This window comes from Eulemur rufifrons, chromosome 4 (genome assembly GCF_041146395.1).
Source record: "Eulemur rufifrons isolate Redbay chromosome 4, OSU_ERuf_1, whole genome shotgun sequence".
Taxonomy (NCBI): domain Eukaryota; kingdom Metazoa; phylum Chordata; class Mammalia; order Primates; family Lemuridae; genus Eulemur; species Eulemur rufifrons.
Window position 1 is genome coordinate 13863482 of NC_090986.1, and position 17256 is coordinate 13880737.

At 35.3% G+C, this 17256-nt stretch overlaps 1 protein-coding gene across 1 annotated transcript in view; it reads right to left on the minus strand.

Moving 5' to 3' along the window:
- Positions 1 to 345: 345 nt before the first annotated feature.
- Positions 346 to 17256, minus strand: part of TNFSF13B (TNF superfamily member 13b) — a 39782-nt gene continuing 22871 nt past the window's right edge. Inside the window, exons 5-7 of the mRNA XM_069466936.1 lie at positions 3759 to 3871; positions 3520 to 3670; positions 346 to 486 (exon numbers count right to left, since the gene is read on the minus strand). Of these exons, the coding sequence (XP_069323037.1) occupies positions 374 to 486; positions 3520 to 3670; positions 3759 to 3871 (377 nt within the window). The 3' untranslated portion in view covers positions 346 to 373. The remainder of the gene's footprint in view (positions 487 to 3519; positions 3671 to 3758; positions 3872 to 17256) is intronic.

Sequence of the window (17256 nt, forward strand, 5' to 3'; positions counted from 1 at the left end):
AGACGTGGGCACTGATTTCACAGTAAATGACGGAATACTATTTTTGAAGAAATCCATACTGCTTCCTCCAAGACAAGAAGCTGTCAGGAAATAGTTCAAATGGAATTATAGTGAAAAGTCTTCCTAATTCTATCTTTCCTTAAATGGGCTCTATTTCTTGTAATTCACATGACACTCTTTGGCTGTGGTGGTTGTCTGTTAAATTTCCTGTTTTGGACTAGTTTCAGCAAACCAAAACAAATAGCTCATAGAAAAGGCTATGGTTAACTACTTTTTTTTTTTTTTCTTCTTTTTGGTATTTCCAGTTAAGTGCTTTCCGCTTAGAGGTACAGAGAAAGGGAGGAAAATAGCTAAAAACATGGTGTTAAGTAGGTCACAGCAGTTTCAATGCACCAAAAAATGTGCCATCTCCATCCCGAGATATTTGTGCATTTTCCCGTGGTATTGCAAGTTGAAGTTCATCTCCTTCTTCCAGCTTTGCAATGCCTGGGAAAGAATGATTTACAAGAATTTTAAGCGGTTGTACAATGGAAAAGGAAAACAAAAAAGAACCTTAAATAAAACTATTTTGTTTTGGAAAAAATGTTGACATAAATATTCACACTTCAAAATACACCAGTGGACTTCTAACCCAGTAATGATTCTATTAGCCTAAAAAAAAAGAAGAAGAAGAAATAAGCAGGAGGAATGACAGCTGATCTAAGTGTATTTATTGCCTACTGTGTATAAAATGGAGACTCCAAAAAAACCCCAAATATCTAACTTGAAAAAAGTTAGCTGAATCATAGCATATCCCTTGATGGAATATTATATAGTTAAAGGTATATTTCACTTAATTTTATTGGCAGGGGAAAGCTTTTATAATAATGTTAAATAAAAATGTGAACAATTACACACACACACACAAATATACTGGATAGTCCTAATTATATTTTTAAATATGTATATAAAAGTATAAATACTAAAAAGCAAAAGACCACGTATTAACATAGCACATTCATTACCATAGTTTTTCTCTCAAGTCCAGACTATGGGTTTAATCAACATTTACGTTACGTTTACATTACTGTCTATATTTTATGTCCTTAGATGACCATGTCTGTCTTTATAATCAAAAGTGACAGTGTAATTATCTCTTTAAAAATGACCAATAAATCTGTGTGTGCCTGACTTACAATGATGAATACATCTGTGAATCAGGAATACAAAGTACAGTTCAGGGACTACACCCAGCATATCAGGTCATTCTTGACCCCACTTCCAAAGAAAAATATGAAGAAGACAAAAGAGGAGAAGTAAGGAAAGGAGAAGAAATAAAGAAACTAACAAATAAAATAACTCATATCTGAATTGTCAGTACAGTTAGTCAATGACTAGCAATTTAAAAAGTAGTTGCATTGTTTCATTAACATACAGGGAAAATTTACTTGCGTAGACACATCTGTGTTAATTAATGTCTGTTCTATCCTGAAGCCCAAAGCACCCGGATTTACTCAAGCAGCAGCCAGTAAGAGATTATTTATTGAACACTTACTATGTGCCAGACACCCTTCTAACAAACATAGAGGAGTGATCAAGGATGACAAAAGTTCCCATCCCCAGTGGTTTTGTTTTGTTGTAATAGGCCAAGATAGACAAAAAACAAGAGAAGTATTTTTAGGCATTGTTAAGGGTAACATGTACACTTCCTAGAATTGGCAGAGTATTTGAGGACTACATTATGCAGTTAAAGAAAAAAAAAGATGGGTATTTATTTGTTGAATAGATTTGTCATTATCATAGAGAACAAAAATGACCTCATATTTTGACAAAGGCAATAGATCACAGAGCATTAAGTAATATTAACTCCAGAAGTTAATTAAGTGTGAACAACTAAAATTTCAACACTAAGTTGTTGGCTATTTCAACTCTTCCGGATTGCAGCAATCAGCTATAACTTTTTCTACAATAAACATACTTTGTTAAAAAAATAATGAATAAGATTCAGCTTTGTGTATAAAGGCGATTCATTTACATTGTGTTGGGCTTCTTAAGTTGGCCATTTAAATATTTTTTCAGGTTATTATAGAAACACTTTCTATGTTTATACACTAACTCAGAGTTTTTAATGGCTCTAAAAAAAATTGCCCTCGAACAGATTAAAACTGCAAACCTGAAACTTCCTAGAGAACAGCTATCGTATACAACACTAAGCTATCAGTAATGAAAAATATCCTTAAAGCCAAGTTAATTATGCTTTATAAAGTAAGGCAGAGTACTCTAATAAGAGGCAAATTCTAGAGCAGATGATTAGTGAATTTTTAAAAGGATTTCATTGTAAACTTCTAAGTAAAAATGAATATAAATAAATAACAGATTGGAGTAGACTTGCCATTTATAAATATTTTGCAACACCAAATTACTAGTCAGCACTGGGTGCAGGGAAATATTTCTTTATGAAAATTAGGGAATTTCACCTTGACAAACTTCCTCATCACCCCATTAGAGCTGCCTGTGGCTGCAGATCCAGAGTGACATCATCTCTGGGATTATGAACTATCTTCCTTAGTTTCTAACTGGTTTACTGGGCACTTGTGTAAACACTTTTGAAAAATAGGACTTCAAAATGCACAGCCAGTCTCCAATCCTGTGCTTTCCACTGTCATTCATGGTAACTGTCTGGAACTGAAGACATTCCTCAGGGTTCCGAATAGATCTTACAAAATCAGCAGAGAAATATAAGTGTGTTTAAAGTGAATACGTTTTTTTTTTTTTAAAAAAAAAAAAAACCAGCCTTGATTAACTTGAAATCGCCTCCAAAAAATAAAATGAAGCAAACATTGGCAATTCAGCTGAAACAGGCCCCAGATTAACAAGGCCTGCCCTGCTCTTTCAAAGGTAGGGTTACCTTTCACCTGTCAAAGTCACCTGTCTGGTGTCCCTTCATATCAGATGTCACCTGTACTAAAGTGAGAGAGAAGCCATTGGCCTTCGAACCTGGCCAAGGGCATTTCTTCCACAGCGTGTAAGGAGGAGTTTTGGTGGCTCACACTGTGGAACAAAAGAGGCTGGTGTAAACCAAGTTCTGAAACTTAGTAGCTGGGCACCCTGAAACCAGTTATGCTACCTCTCTGTGTTTCAGATTCCAACTCTCCTAAATGGAAAGAGTAAATGAGCAAACGTGCATAAAGTGCAGAGAAGGGTGCCTGGCAAGTGGTAATCACTCTGTGGTTGTTAGATGTTGTCATTAAAGGTCAGAGAAAATACATCAGAATTGTTAGCAAGGTAGAATGCTATGAAGTTACTGCCCTTTCTAAATCTATCTGAAAATGGTAACACTATTAGTATTGATTCCTTCTGCCTCAATTAAAATAGACTAGCTTATCATTCAAGACAAAAACACAGTGTATTGAGGAATCTTTTTCTGTCTATTTATACTTTAGGGCACTGTTCTTTCTTTTTTACATTGTGCTGCTCAGGTTTTTTTTTTATCAAACTGTCTTCATTCCACAATAAGCAGGTCTGAGAACTATTATTTACCAGCTGAATAACAGGAATTATTGGGTAGTGTTTCAGGCATGTTTTGAATACATCGGAATAAAGTCACCAGACTCAATTCGTCCCCAAAGACATGAACTTTTTTCCTCTGTATTAGGTGTCCCATGGCAAAGGTGCTATCGGTGTACAAAACCTGAGAAACAAACCAAAAAACTTCATCAGACAGGAGCACAGAATGGGAGGCTTTGCACAGGGAAAGCAGAACTGGGATCTGAACCTACCTGACCATATATAAAAAAGTAACCAGTTTCTTTGACCAATATTTTATTCTCTTTTTCTTCTAGAGCTCTTCCTCTTTTAAAGCTGAGAAGCCATGGAACAAATGTGTAAGATCCTGCAATGAAGAGAATTATTTATAAGAAAAGAAACCAAAAAAAAAAAAAAAAGCAGTTTTCACATCCACTTAGCTGCTAAAATATACCTGAAACCTAGAAGAGAATTCCATCTTTTTTAAAAAAAAAAGAAAAAAAGAAGATAAATCACAATGCTACTTTGGGTTCTTTGCCACCACTCAGGTATCAACCTGGGCAACTATCCGATACAGGAACTTGAGAGCAAACATTTTATATGAACATCTGTGTTTTTTTTTTACTGTTCTGTATTTCAGCTATTTCATAAAAAAAAAAAAAAAAAAAAAAATGCTGATCTGGATGGGAGAATATGAAGCAAAGAATGGACAAAATTTCTCCGAATGGTACCCTAGTAGAGATTTTCCTTTGGTGCCCGGAGAGGAGGGAGGCAGTATGGGGAGAGTTCAGCAAAGGATTCAGGACATAGCAAGTCCCCGCCCCCAACAAACCATGTGGCAGGAACAGAGCCCGAGGAAGAGTGAGGAAGGCGACTAAGACACACCTTTGCTAGGAAATGGGCAGGGAACTCTGTAACGACAGTCTGTGACAGTCAGGCTTGAACGGTTTCTGTTCAGTTCACTGATGATTCTCCTCCATTATTTCTCAACCCTCTCTCGGGAGTAAGGGGGAAGTTATTGTGCCTAAGGGTGGGAGGAAAGGGGCAGAGAGAAAACTGCACCACAGAGTGAGTAGACAAGAGGGGGCCTAATCCTTGAGCCAGGATCACCTCTTGGAGCTTTGGGACATCAGCACCCATTAAGAAGGTATAAACACCCCTTTCCTGTGAATTCATACTTTAAGTCTCACAAGTATGCTAGGTAAATATCGGGGTAAAGGGTGAGCCCTAAGGCTAGAGACTGGGAAACTTGGGGAGTATAAATAAAATGACATAAAATAAGTGACTGGAAGATTAGGGTAATATAAGGACAGAATAATAAAAAAGCTGTGATAGTCTAAAATCATATTAAAAATCCCTGTATAATTGGTAAGGGTGGGCCACAAGTGTCTCCAAATTTCACCCTCATCATAACAAAAAGGAAAACAAAAATCAGTAATAAAATTCAGCATCCAAAAGGGTCAATATGCCAGAAGCTCAAGAAAAGAACAACTTTTCCTATAATTGAGATTAAATAAAATCTTCTCCTGTGGATTTTCATAAGGGAGCACAATAGGATGTGGTAACTGACAATGTTTCCACATTACGTAAGTACAATTGCCTAGTGTTTGTGCCTACTTTATATAGTGCTTCCAAAGCAAACCGATTATATTTGAACTTTTTCCAAATAAAATTCTTTTTTATTTTTTTAAATTGACAGATAAAATTGTGAATGTTTATTACATACAGTATGATGTTTTGGAATATATGCACATTGTGGAATAGCTAAATCAAGCTAATTATCATACATGTTACCCCACATAGTTGTCATTTTGTGGTGAAGATACTTAATACCTACTTTCTTAATATTTTTCAAGAATACAATACATTGTTATTAACTGTGGTCACCATATTGTATAAGAGAGCTCTCAAACTTATTCCTCTTATTTAACTGAAATTTTGTTACCTTTGACCAACATCTCCCCTCTCCCCTCTACCGCCACTGCCCAGGCCCTGGTAACCACCATTCTACTCTTCACTTCTACAAATTCCACTTTTTTTTAGATTCCATGTAGGGGTGAGATCATGCAGTATTTGTCTTTCTGTGCCTGGCCTACTCCACTTAACATATTATTCTCCAAGTTCATCCATGTCACCATAAATGACAGGATTTCTTTTTTATGGCTGAATAGTATTCCATTGTGTGTGTGTGTGTGTGTGTGTGTGTGGTGTGTGTGTGTGTGTGTGTACGCCCCACATTTTCCTTATCCATTCATCTGTCAATGGACCTTTAGGCTTATTCAATATCTCGGCTATTGTGAATAGTGCTGCAGTAAGCATTGGAGTACAGATATCTCATCTGGGGCCAGACCACCAAGAAAGCACCTGATCTTGACTGATTTCAGAAGTTAAGCAGGGTTGGCCCTGGTTACAACTTGGGCAGGAGATATCTCTTTGACATACTGATTTCATTTCCTTTGTATATATACCTAGTAGTGGGATTGCTGGATCATATTGTATTTTATTTTTTATTTTTTCCCTTTTTTATTTTAATAGTTACAGGGGTATAAGTTGAGTTCCATTACATGTACATACTGTATAGCAGTGACGTCTGGGCTTTTTGTGTACCCATCACCCGAAGAGTGTACCTTGTACCCAGCAGGTAATTTTTTCATCCCTCACCCCCTCTCACTTCAATTTTTTTAGGAACTTCCATACTATTTTCCATAAGGGATGTACTAATTTCAATTCCTACTCCAAATAAGGTTCTTGAGAGAAGAATAAAAAATAAGAACCATGTATTTCTGAGTATTTCTAAGAATTTAAGAGCCCTAAGTGTTAAAACAAAGCAAATCACACTGTAAATTCAAGTTGAAGTGAACAGTTCCTTAGGCAACCTTTTCAGTTCACATCACCGCAGACAGCAGTAGGGAAGATGTCATGGGGAGGAGGAAGAAAGAGGACACTGGGAGGGAAGAAGGAGGATCGAGTGATGCATAAAGGAGTCTCAGGGTCTTCTCAGCACACTCTCCTGTCTGGGTCTCCTGCTCACTCCCAGGAGCCCCCTCCTCCACTGTCTCTCACAGAGAGTGAATGCGCCCCTGATGCGGGGCGGTCTGGTCACCCCAATCTGCTTTTCCCAAGGCAGGGCTCTGAGGAACATTTTCCGTAAATGAAAACCCAGGTTCCACACTGGATAATAATAGACAATGAACAAAATATCACCTAATTACAAATTACAAAGACAAAATCATCACTTATTTTTATGTGATATAATTTCAGTAAAAAGATTATAATGAAACAGTGGAAAGATTATAATAAAATAGTTTTTAATTTGTACTCAAAGCACAGGTTTAGAGTCCTGAAAAAAATGAGGAAGAATTAATATAATGGTTTTCATTATTGTAAAATACAAACTGATGACTCTGAAGGCAATTGCTTTCATGGGTTTAATGATAATCATTTGATGCTCAGAACAAAGAGCTTTATAAAAAAATAATAATACACATCTTAGATTCTGACTTCTCTGAGTTGAAAGGCTGGTTATGTTTATGTTTATGTTCCCTGCTATTTCTCCAGGGCTTTAACATGATGACTGTCCCACAGTAGACATATGGCAAATATTTAAATTAACTAATTCAAATTTAAACATATAATAATTCAAAATGACCATGTACTATGACAATTAATCACAAGTATTCAATTGTTTTTTTAAAAAGCATTTTACTACGTAGTTACTGAAATTCTGGGAAATGAAAGGCCGTATGTACTCTTGAATTGAAGTAAAACACATATTTTCAAGATTGCTTGTTTATATTCTGGCTAGAGATATTTATTTACTAAAATTTTTTGCAATAATTCAAATTGATGTCTTCTTTATACCATGTTTATGTCTATAAAATTAATGATCCAGTTCTTACTAAATTTAACTGCTGTGCTTTTAGCACAGAAAGAAAAACAAGGGGCTTTTAGGTCTGTATTCTTACTTTCTCTTGATATTTTGTTTTGGCATTATATCAATTCTTTCTGGCAATATTCTTATTAAAGCGATAGAGTACATGTTTACTTGTTTTTATTTACTCTGTATTCCTCCCACACTCCATACCCATACCCATGCACACACATGTGCACGCACACACACACATGGATTATACTCAATTAAGCTAGAAAATTTTTTACAGTTGTAGCTGTATGCTCACATACCAAGAATAGAACCTAGCACATAGTATGCACTCAGTAAATTATGTGCTGTTGAATGAATTCTAAATCCTTTAAGAAAACAAGCCAAACAATAAATTAAAAACTAAATTATAAACTTAAGCATAAATATTATAATACATTTCTACAAACTTACCTAAATTGTTGGCATGATAGAATACAGATAAATACAAACAAGAAAATATACATTAATACCTACTCTGTAGAGTGCTTTCCTAAACTACTATCTGTCAGCCCCTATAGAAGATATTTAAGAATTTGGAAGTAAACTTCAAAATTATTAATACCTAATTGTACATCAACAGCTAAAATATAGATGTATCTTCAAATAAATTGTTTGACATTTCCAACTTCACTCAAGTTTTAAATACCTGATATATTAAATGTTAAAAATTTAACAAAATTAATGTGTACATTAATATGTGAAAATACATATAATGTCAGTATTAATATGTGAACATAATTTGCATGTATTTGCATCATCCCTCAAATAGCAGATCTTTCCTCTTCTGTGTACATGGAAGAGTTGTAGATAAATTTTACGATGACAAAGTTTTACAGAAAATCAGGTATCTTCCATTAATATTTATTTTTTGTTCTACTTTCTAAACAGGAAATTTTCTCCCAAATATTTATATATCCAGTGCTGCCTCTCTCAATAACCAAAGATAAATGCTGAAGAGAGCCATCATCATTCACAGCTCTCACTTCTACCTCTCTTGATTTTCTATTTTATTATCTTAAAACTTCTTGAAATAATTTTAAGAAAGAAGATACTGATAATACTTTTTAAAAGGTACATTAAGTAAATCAATTAAAATAGTATTTTTTGTTATATCAAACAATTATAATTTGGCATTGTAATTCACAGTAATGACATGCTGAGTCTATAGAAGTGGGAGGGTAGGGAAATCAACAGAAAACAGAACCAGGCGGGACATGTAGGCTGAGCAGTCTGAAGGCCAATGGGAGGCTGTGTGGGAGTGCGAGCAGTGGAGAGAAGTGATTATATCTGTATTTTAGAAATATCACTATGTGGCTATGAGGTCAGGAAAGGTCCAAATCCAGACAAAAGAAAATCAGTCAAGGTGAGAGATAATGATGGTTTGTACTAGTAGGATGAGATGGGAATGAAGAGAAGTAGATTAATTTGAAGTATATTTAGGAGGAATAATTGATACAGTTTTGAGATTAATGTGCTGAATTAGAGGGAGCAGTCAAAAATAACACCCAGAATTCTGGAATAAACAACTCAATCATAGTCATGGCATTTACTGAAACAGGGAACACTGGGGGATGAATAGATCCAGGAAAATGTTCTAGAATTCAGGATGAGATGTCATCAAGATATTCAAAATGAGATGTTCAATAGACAGAGGTATATGTAGACTTCGAGCTCAGGAAAGTGATTTGGGCTAAATATATACATTTAAGCCATCAGCATATTGATGGTAAATGACATCATGGTAATATTCAAGAATGCCAAGGAAATTCAAAGACTGAAAGGACAATGGGACTAAGTCAGAGGTCTGAAGAACATTGATATTTTAAGAGATACATTGAAGAGTAATTTGCAAAGACATTAAAAAGGAGTGGCCAAAAGGGCAGGAAAATGCCTTAGAGAAACAACCAAGGGAAGCATGTGTCTCAAGCAGAAGGGTGTCAACAAGTGTCAAATCCATTGAGAAATTAAAAATAAACCCCATCATAGCCTCCATGAAATAATTATTTGGAAAAGCAGAAATAAAGACGAGACTTCCACTGTCAACATGATTGTGTAAATCGTATCTCTGCTTTTCTACTTCCTGTAAATCCTATAAAAGAAAAAGATAGACGCATATTCTCCAAAATAACTGTAAGGGTTGTCAATAACTGTCAGTAACTGAGGTGACACTAAAGCTGAATGAAGAGCAGAGAAGCATAGAAAATAGTGAGAAAGCCTGGCAGTAAACCTCACAAAGGTCCAGCAAAAACCAGCTTCCTAAAGGGAGAGACACTCTCACACATGAACAGAAATCTTCTATATACAGACAATCCAGGAAGTTTTAGTGACCTGGAAGAATTAGGGAAATGAAGAGGGAAAAAAATTCATCTAATTAAAATAAAAGTAAAAGTTTCCGAAGGAAAAATAGATTTTGTACAAAATAAAATGAGATAGAAATGAAGATCTAAAGGATTTGAGAAAAAATATGGAACTAGATGACAGTAAAAAGGTAAAGGATCACCAGTGTATGTGGAATTGGAAGACAAAACAAACAACGAAAGAAAGGTGAAACTGAGCAACATCTCAGAGGTACTGCAAACTAAAAGGCACATCATGTATCAGGGAGAGTTAAGTCAGTATAGTCTTCATGGTATCTTATTACTGTTAAATATATTGCCCCATCACCTTTTCTTTTTCCACACTGAGTGTCCTGCATTTCTTCTCTGTGATTTCACAGTTTTCTTTCAGAGAAGAGTGATTCATATGTAGGCAGCTGCCTTCAATTTTCACTTTTTCCTTGGAAGTGGCATGCTGACAGGCTGCTTCTAGTCCACCATTTTTTTTTCCTCTGCATTAGCACATTTTGAGTAAACCAGTAGAGAACAAAATTCAGGCAAAGTAAATGTATAAATGAGGAAACAAAAGCTAAAGGAATTGCCATGATTATTGACTACATATCTTTGTAAAACTAAGAAAAAACACATAAAGAGAACAGTTCAACAGAAAGAATAAAACTGTTTTATCCCCTTGAAATGTAGAAATTATATACCTAACAAATATTGGAAAGTAGAGGAGAAAATATATTGATAGTAAATTCATCAGTTGCTACATTTGTAAGACCTGGAGCTCAACAAATATAATTTAAAGTTGATGGATCAAATAATATAAATATAAACATTTTAATAGTACATATATAAACATTAAGAAATACCATATTACTGTCCAAAGAATGCATGATGAAGGGCAGGAAGGATAGAGAAAGTAAAGAGGAATAACATTGGCAAAAGCAACCTTAAGCAAAAAGAAGAAATTGGGAGGCATCAGTTTACCAGACTTCAAACTGTACTACAAGGCTATAGTAACTAAAACAGCATGGTGCTGGCACAAGGACAGAGACATAGACCAATGGATCAGAACTGAGAACCCAGATAAAAAACCATCCTCACATAGCCATCTGATCTTTGACAAAGCAGACAAAAACATACACTGGGGAAAAGAATCCTTATCCAATAAATGGTGTTGGAAAAATTAGATGGCCATATGCAGAAGACTGAAACAGGAATTGCAACACTCACCTCTCACAAGAATCAACTCATGAGGAATAACAGACTTAAACCTAAGTTATGAAACTATAAGAATTCTAGAAGAAAATGTTGGAAAAACTCTTACAGATATTGGCCTAGGGAAAGAATTTATGAAGACGACCCCAAAAGCAATCATAGCAACAACAAAAATAAATAAACGGGAGCTGATCAAATTAAAAGGCTGCTCCACAGCCAAGGAAACTATCATGAAAGCAAACAGACAACCTACAGAATGGGAGAAAATATTTACATGCTACACATCCAATAAAGGGATGATAACTAGAATCTATGTAGAACTCAGGAAAATCAACAAGAAAAAAAATCTAACAACTGCATTAAAAAGTGGGCAAAAGACATGAAGAGAACTTTTCAAAAGGTCAGACTAATGGCCAACAAACATATGAAAAAATGCTTAACATTTCTAATCATCGGGGAAACGCAAATCAAAACCACAATGAGATATCACTTAACTCTAGTGAGCATGGCTTTTATCAAAAAAAAGTCCTAAAACCACAAATGTTGATGTGGATGTGGAGAGATAGGAACACTCATACACTGCTGGTGGGATTGCAAACTAGCACAACTTCTATGGGAAGTAATATGGAGATACCTCAAAGAGCTAAAAGTAGCACTACCATTTGATCCAGCAATCCCATTACTGGTCATCTACCCAGAGGAAAAAAAGACATTCTATAAAAAGACATCTGCACTTCAATGTTTATAGCAGCACAATTCACAATTGCAAAGATGTGGAAACAGCCCAAGTGCCCATCAATACATGAGTGGATTAATAAAATGTGGTATATGAACACCATGAAAACAACTACAAAAAACAGTGCTGAACTAGCACCTCTTGTATTATCCAGAATGGAGCTGGAACCCATCCTACTAAGTGAAGTATCACAAGAAAGGGAAAAAAATCACATGTACTAACCATCAAATTGGTACTAATTGATCAGCACTTATGTGCATATATGGTAGTAACATTCATCAGGTGTCAGGCAGGTGGGGAAGAGTAGGGGAATGGGTATATTCCATAATAGTAATGGTGTACAATGTCTGGGGGATGGGCATGTTAGTAGCTCTGACTTGGGTGGGGCAAAGGCAATATATGTAACCTAAACATTTGTACCCCCATAATATTCTAAAATAAAAAAACGACAACAAAAAAGAGAAATCATTAATTTTATCATAGACTGGAATAGAGAATCAACGGATATTGTCAAAAGATGTAATTGTAGATGTTAGAGTAATGTTATGGAAAATGGCAGAGTAAAAAGCTCAAAAACTTAGTCCTTTCACTGAAGCAATCATTAAGCTGGTAAAAATTGATATAATCCAACTATTTTTTTTAATGTAGGTAATCTAATAAAAAAACTTATGTCAACCAAGGGAGTGCTTAATAAAGAAAAAAAAAGCCATAAAATTTTAGTGACAAAGTATTGTGGAACTTTTTTACCCACTTATTATGCCCCATTCTTCAGCTTGATAGTAGCCATGGAGATGATGACCTGAATTTCTGGTGGCAGCTTGCTGTTCCCAGGGAATGCAATACTCACTTTGTTTACCAAACATTATGATTGTGCATTTTGACTTATCTGGAGGCTACCCTCAGATGGAAGCAGCTTCCCAGGCAGTAATCAGCCAAAAGCACTTAAGGAAATACATAGCCCATAGCCACCTGGAGCAAGGGGGTGCAAGAAGCAGACTAATCAAAAATCTCGAGGTGGAGGAAGCTAAGGGGGAAGATACTTGAAGGAAATATAGGCTTTGAAGAGCTACCATATACACTAAAAAATCTAGATGCAACATGCATGCTCAATGCCAGATACATGCTCAGAAATGACCTTAGAGTATCTTAGGCTTATACCCCTGCCTGATCTTTGGGCTCTGTTCATGCAGGAGGTAAAGACTAAAACAGAATTGCAGACTAGCTAAGGGTTGCAAGAATGCCCCAGCTCAGAGCCAATCTGCAAAGACCAGGGGAGTATTTTTATTTTATTTTTGCCTTCTAATGCTTAAGAAAAGGACTAGGATAAGAGATAAGAAAATCTCTATCAAGCTGATTTCAGATATAATAGAACAAGGGCTTCAGTGGCCACACAGGACAGTGAATACAGTGTAGGCAAAAAAATATTTTGGAAAAGTCTCTAGACAAATGGACAACTACAGCCCACAACAGTCAACAAGAGAAAATCCTGGGGATGGGGGAAATCTGATTACCACATTTGCCACATTGTAATATTCAAGTTGCCTAATCTTTAACAAAAAATTTCCAATCATAAACAGAAACAGGAAATTACAGACCAATGAATGGAACAAAAGAATGAAGACCAATAAGTGATTATTGCAACATTGAAGGATACAAGGTTAATATACAATCACTTTACTATATGCCAATAATGAACAAGTGGGATATGAAATTAAAAACATAATATCATTTACATTACCACACCCTCAAATTAAAATACTTGGGTATAATTTAACAAAATAACTAAAAAATTTATATAAGAAAACCCACAAAACTTTGATGAAAGAAATTAAAGAAGAACTAAATAAATGGAGAGATATTCTATGTTCGTGGACACGAAGATTCAGTATTGTCAAGATGTCAATTCTTCCCCACTTGATCTATAGATTCAATGCAACCCCAATCAATCAAATCACACCAAATTATTTTGCACATATCAACAAACTGAGTCTAACAAGTATATGGAGAGACAAAAACCCAGAAAAGCCAACATAGTAATAAAATTGAAAGAGAAGAACAAAGTTGGACAACTGACACTATTCTACTTCAACTTACTATAAAGCTATGATAATCAAGACACAGAGTGGTATTGGTGAAAGAACAGATAAATGAATCAACAGAACAAAATAGAGAACCCAGAAATTGACTCACATAGTTAACTGATCTTTGAAAGAGGGCAGAGAAAATACAATGAAGAAAAAACAGCCTTTTAAAAAATAGCTGGAACAACTGAACACCCACAGGAAATAGTGAATCTAGACACAGACCTTATACCCATCACAAAAATTAACTCAAAATGGATCACAAACCCAATTGTAAAGTACAAAACTATCAAAATTCAAGGTAATATAGGGGAAAATCTAGATAATTTTGGGTTTGGCTGTTCCTTTTTAGGTACAGTACCAAAGCCTCAATCAATGAAAGAAAGAATTGATAAACTGGACTTCATTAAAATGAAAAGTTTCTGCTCTGCAAAAGACACTGTCAAGAGAATGAAAAGACAAGCTAGAGACTGGGAGAAAATATTTGCAAAAGACATACCTGATACGGGACTGTTATTCAAAATATATTTTAAAAAATCTTAAGAGGCTGGGTGTGGTGGCTCACACCTGTAATACCAGCACTTTAGAAGGCCTAGGTGAGAGAATATCTTGAAGCCAGAAGTTTGAGACCAGCCTGAGCAACATAACAAGAAATTATCTTTATAAATTTTTTTTAAAAAATTAGCTGAGTGTGAAGGCATGCATTTGTAGTCTTAGCTACTCTGGAGGCTGAGGTGGAAGGATCACTTGCTTGAGTTTGAGAGTTGGAGGCTGCAGTGAGCTATGATCACACCACTGCACTCCAGCCTGGGTGGCAGAGATAAACCCTATTTCTTAAAAAAAAAAATCTTAAAACTCAAAAATAAGAAACAAAGAACTCTATTTAAAAATGGGCCAAGACCTCACCAAAGAAGATACACAGATGGCAAATAAGCATATGAAAAGATGTTCCAAATCATATGTCAGCAAGGAAATGCAAATTAAAACAATAATGAGATATCACTACACACCTATTAGAATGGTCAAAATTCAGAACACTGGCAACACCAATTCAGGTAAGGATGTGGAGCAAAGGAACTCTAATTTATTGCTGGTGGGAATGAAAAATGGTACAGCCACTTTGGAAGGCAGTTTGGTGGTTTCTTACAAAACTAAACATACTCTTACCATACAATTCAGCAATCACACTTCTTAGTATTTGCCTAAAGGACTTAAAAACATACGTCCACAGAAAAACTTGAATATGGATATTTATAGCTGCTTTAGTTATAATTGCCAAAACTTAGTATCATTCAAAATGTCCTTCAGTGGGTGAATGGATAAACTATTGTATATCGAGGCAATGGAATATTATTCAGCATTAAAAAAGAAATGAGCTACTGATCCATGAATAGGAATGGAGGAAACTTAAATGCATATTACTAAATGTAAGTAGCCAATCTGAAAAGATTACATACTGTGCAATTTCAGTTATATGACACTGTGGAAAAGTCAAACTATGGAGAAAGAAAAAAAATCACTCATTGTCAGAGGTTAAGGGGAAGAAAGGGACAAAGAGGCTGAGAACAGAGAATGTTTAGGGCTATATGATACTATAATGGTGGATACATGCCATTATACATGTGTGTCAACCCATAGAAAGTACAGCACTAAGAGTGAACTCCAATGTAAACCATAGACTCTGGGTGATAATGATGTATCAGTTTAGGTCTATCAATTATAACAAATGTACCACATTGATGGAGGATTTTGATAATAGGTGAGGCTATGTGTGTGTAGGGAGTAAGAGGCATATGGGATATCTCTGTACATTCTTCTCATTTTTCTGAGAAACTAAAACCGCTCTAAAAATAAACTTAAGATAAAAAAGTATGGAGAAAAGTGAATGTATTATAAAGAACCTCTAGGATATCATTAAGCAAGCTAATATATGCATTATGAGAATTTCAGAAAGGAAAGAGAGAGAAAATTTGGAGAAAGAATATTTGAAGAAATAACGGCCAAACTCTTCCCAATTTTGAAGAAAGTCATAAATCTGCACATCCAAAAACTCCAAGCAGGATAAACACAGAAAAATCCATACCAAGACTTGTCAAAATCAAGCTATTAAAAAAAATGACAAAAAGAGTATTTTGAAAGCAGCAAAAGAGAAGCAATACATTAAGTACAAGGTATGCTCAATAAGATTAACAGCTGATTTCTTGTCAGAAACCATGGAGGCCAGAAGGCAGTAGAATGACATATTTAAAGTGCTCATGAAAAAACTGTCAGTGAATTAAGATGTTCCCAAATAAACAAAAACTGAGGGAGTTCATCAGTAGCAGACCTATCATATAAGAAATGCTAACAGGAGTCCTTTAGATTGAAATAAAAGGATATTAAGTAGTAACTGGAATCCATATGAAGAAATAAACAACACAGGTAAAGGTAGCCACATAGGTAAGTATAAAAGCCATTGGTACTGTATTTTTAGTTTATAACCTCGTTCTTTGTCTCCTTGGTGACATAAAAGACAAATACATAAAATAATAATTATTAATCTATGTGAAGGATACACAAGGTATAAGTATATATCTTGTGAAAATGTCAATATAAAGGCAGAGGCTAAGTTGGTATCAATTCAAACCAGCTTGTTATAAATGTAGGATGTTTATTGTAATCACCAGAGTAACAACTAAGATAATAACTGAAAAATATGCAGAAATGAAAATTAAAAGGAAAATGAAATGGCATACTTATAAAAGTCTATTAAAAACAAAAGAAAGAAGTAATGAAGGACTTGAGGAGCAAAGCATATAGAAACCATATGTAAAACAAATAGCAAAATGACAGAAATAATTCTTATCAGTAATCACTTCAAAAATAAATGGGTTAAATTTGCCAATTAAAATATAGAGACACCAAAATAGATTTATAAACCCCCCGAAATTCATGATCCACCTATATTCTGCCTACAATAGACTCACTGTAGATCAAAAGACACAAATAGGTTGAAAGTAAAAGGATGGAAAGCATGCATCCTTGCAAATAGTAACCAAAGGGAACTGTAGTGGCTCTGCTGATATTGGACAAAATACATGCTAAATCAAAAATTGTTACAAGAGGCCGAGCGCGGTGGCTCACGCCTGTAATCCTAGCACTCTGCGAGGCCGAGGTGGGCGGATCATTTGAGCTCAGGAGTTCGAGACCAGCCTGAGCAAGAGCGAGACCCCATCTCTACTAAAAATAGAAAGAAATCATATGGACAGCTAAAAATATATATATCAAAAAAATTAGCCGGGCATGGTGGTGCATGCCTGTAGTCCCAACTACTCGGGAGGCTGAGACAGGAGGATCCCTTGAGCTCAGGAGTTTGAGGTTGCTGTGAGCTAGGCTGACGCCACGGCACTCACTCTAGCCTGGGCAACAAAGTGAGACTCTGTCTCAAAAAAAAAAAAAAAAAAAATTGTTACAAGAGATAAACAGGCTATTATG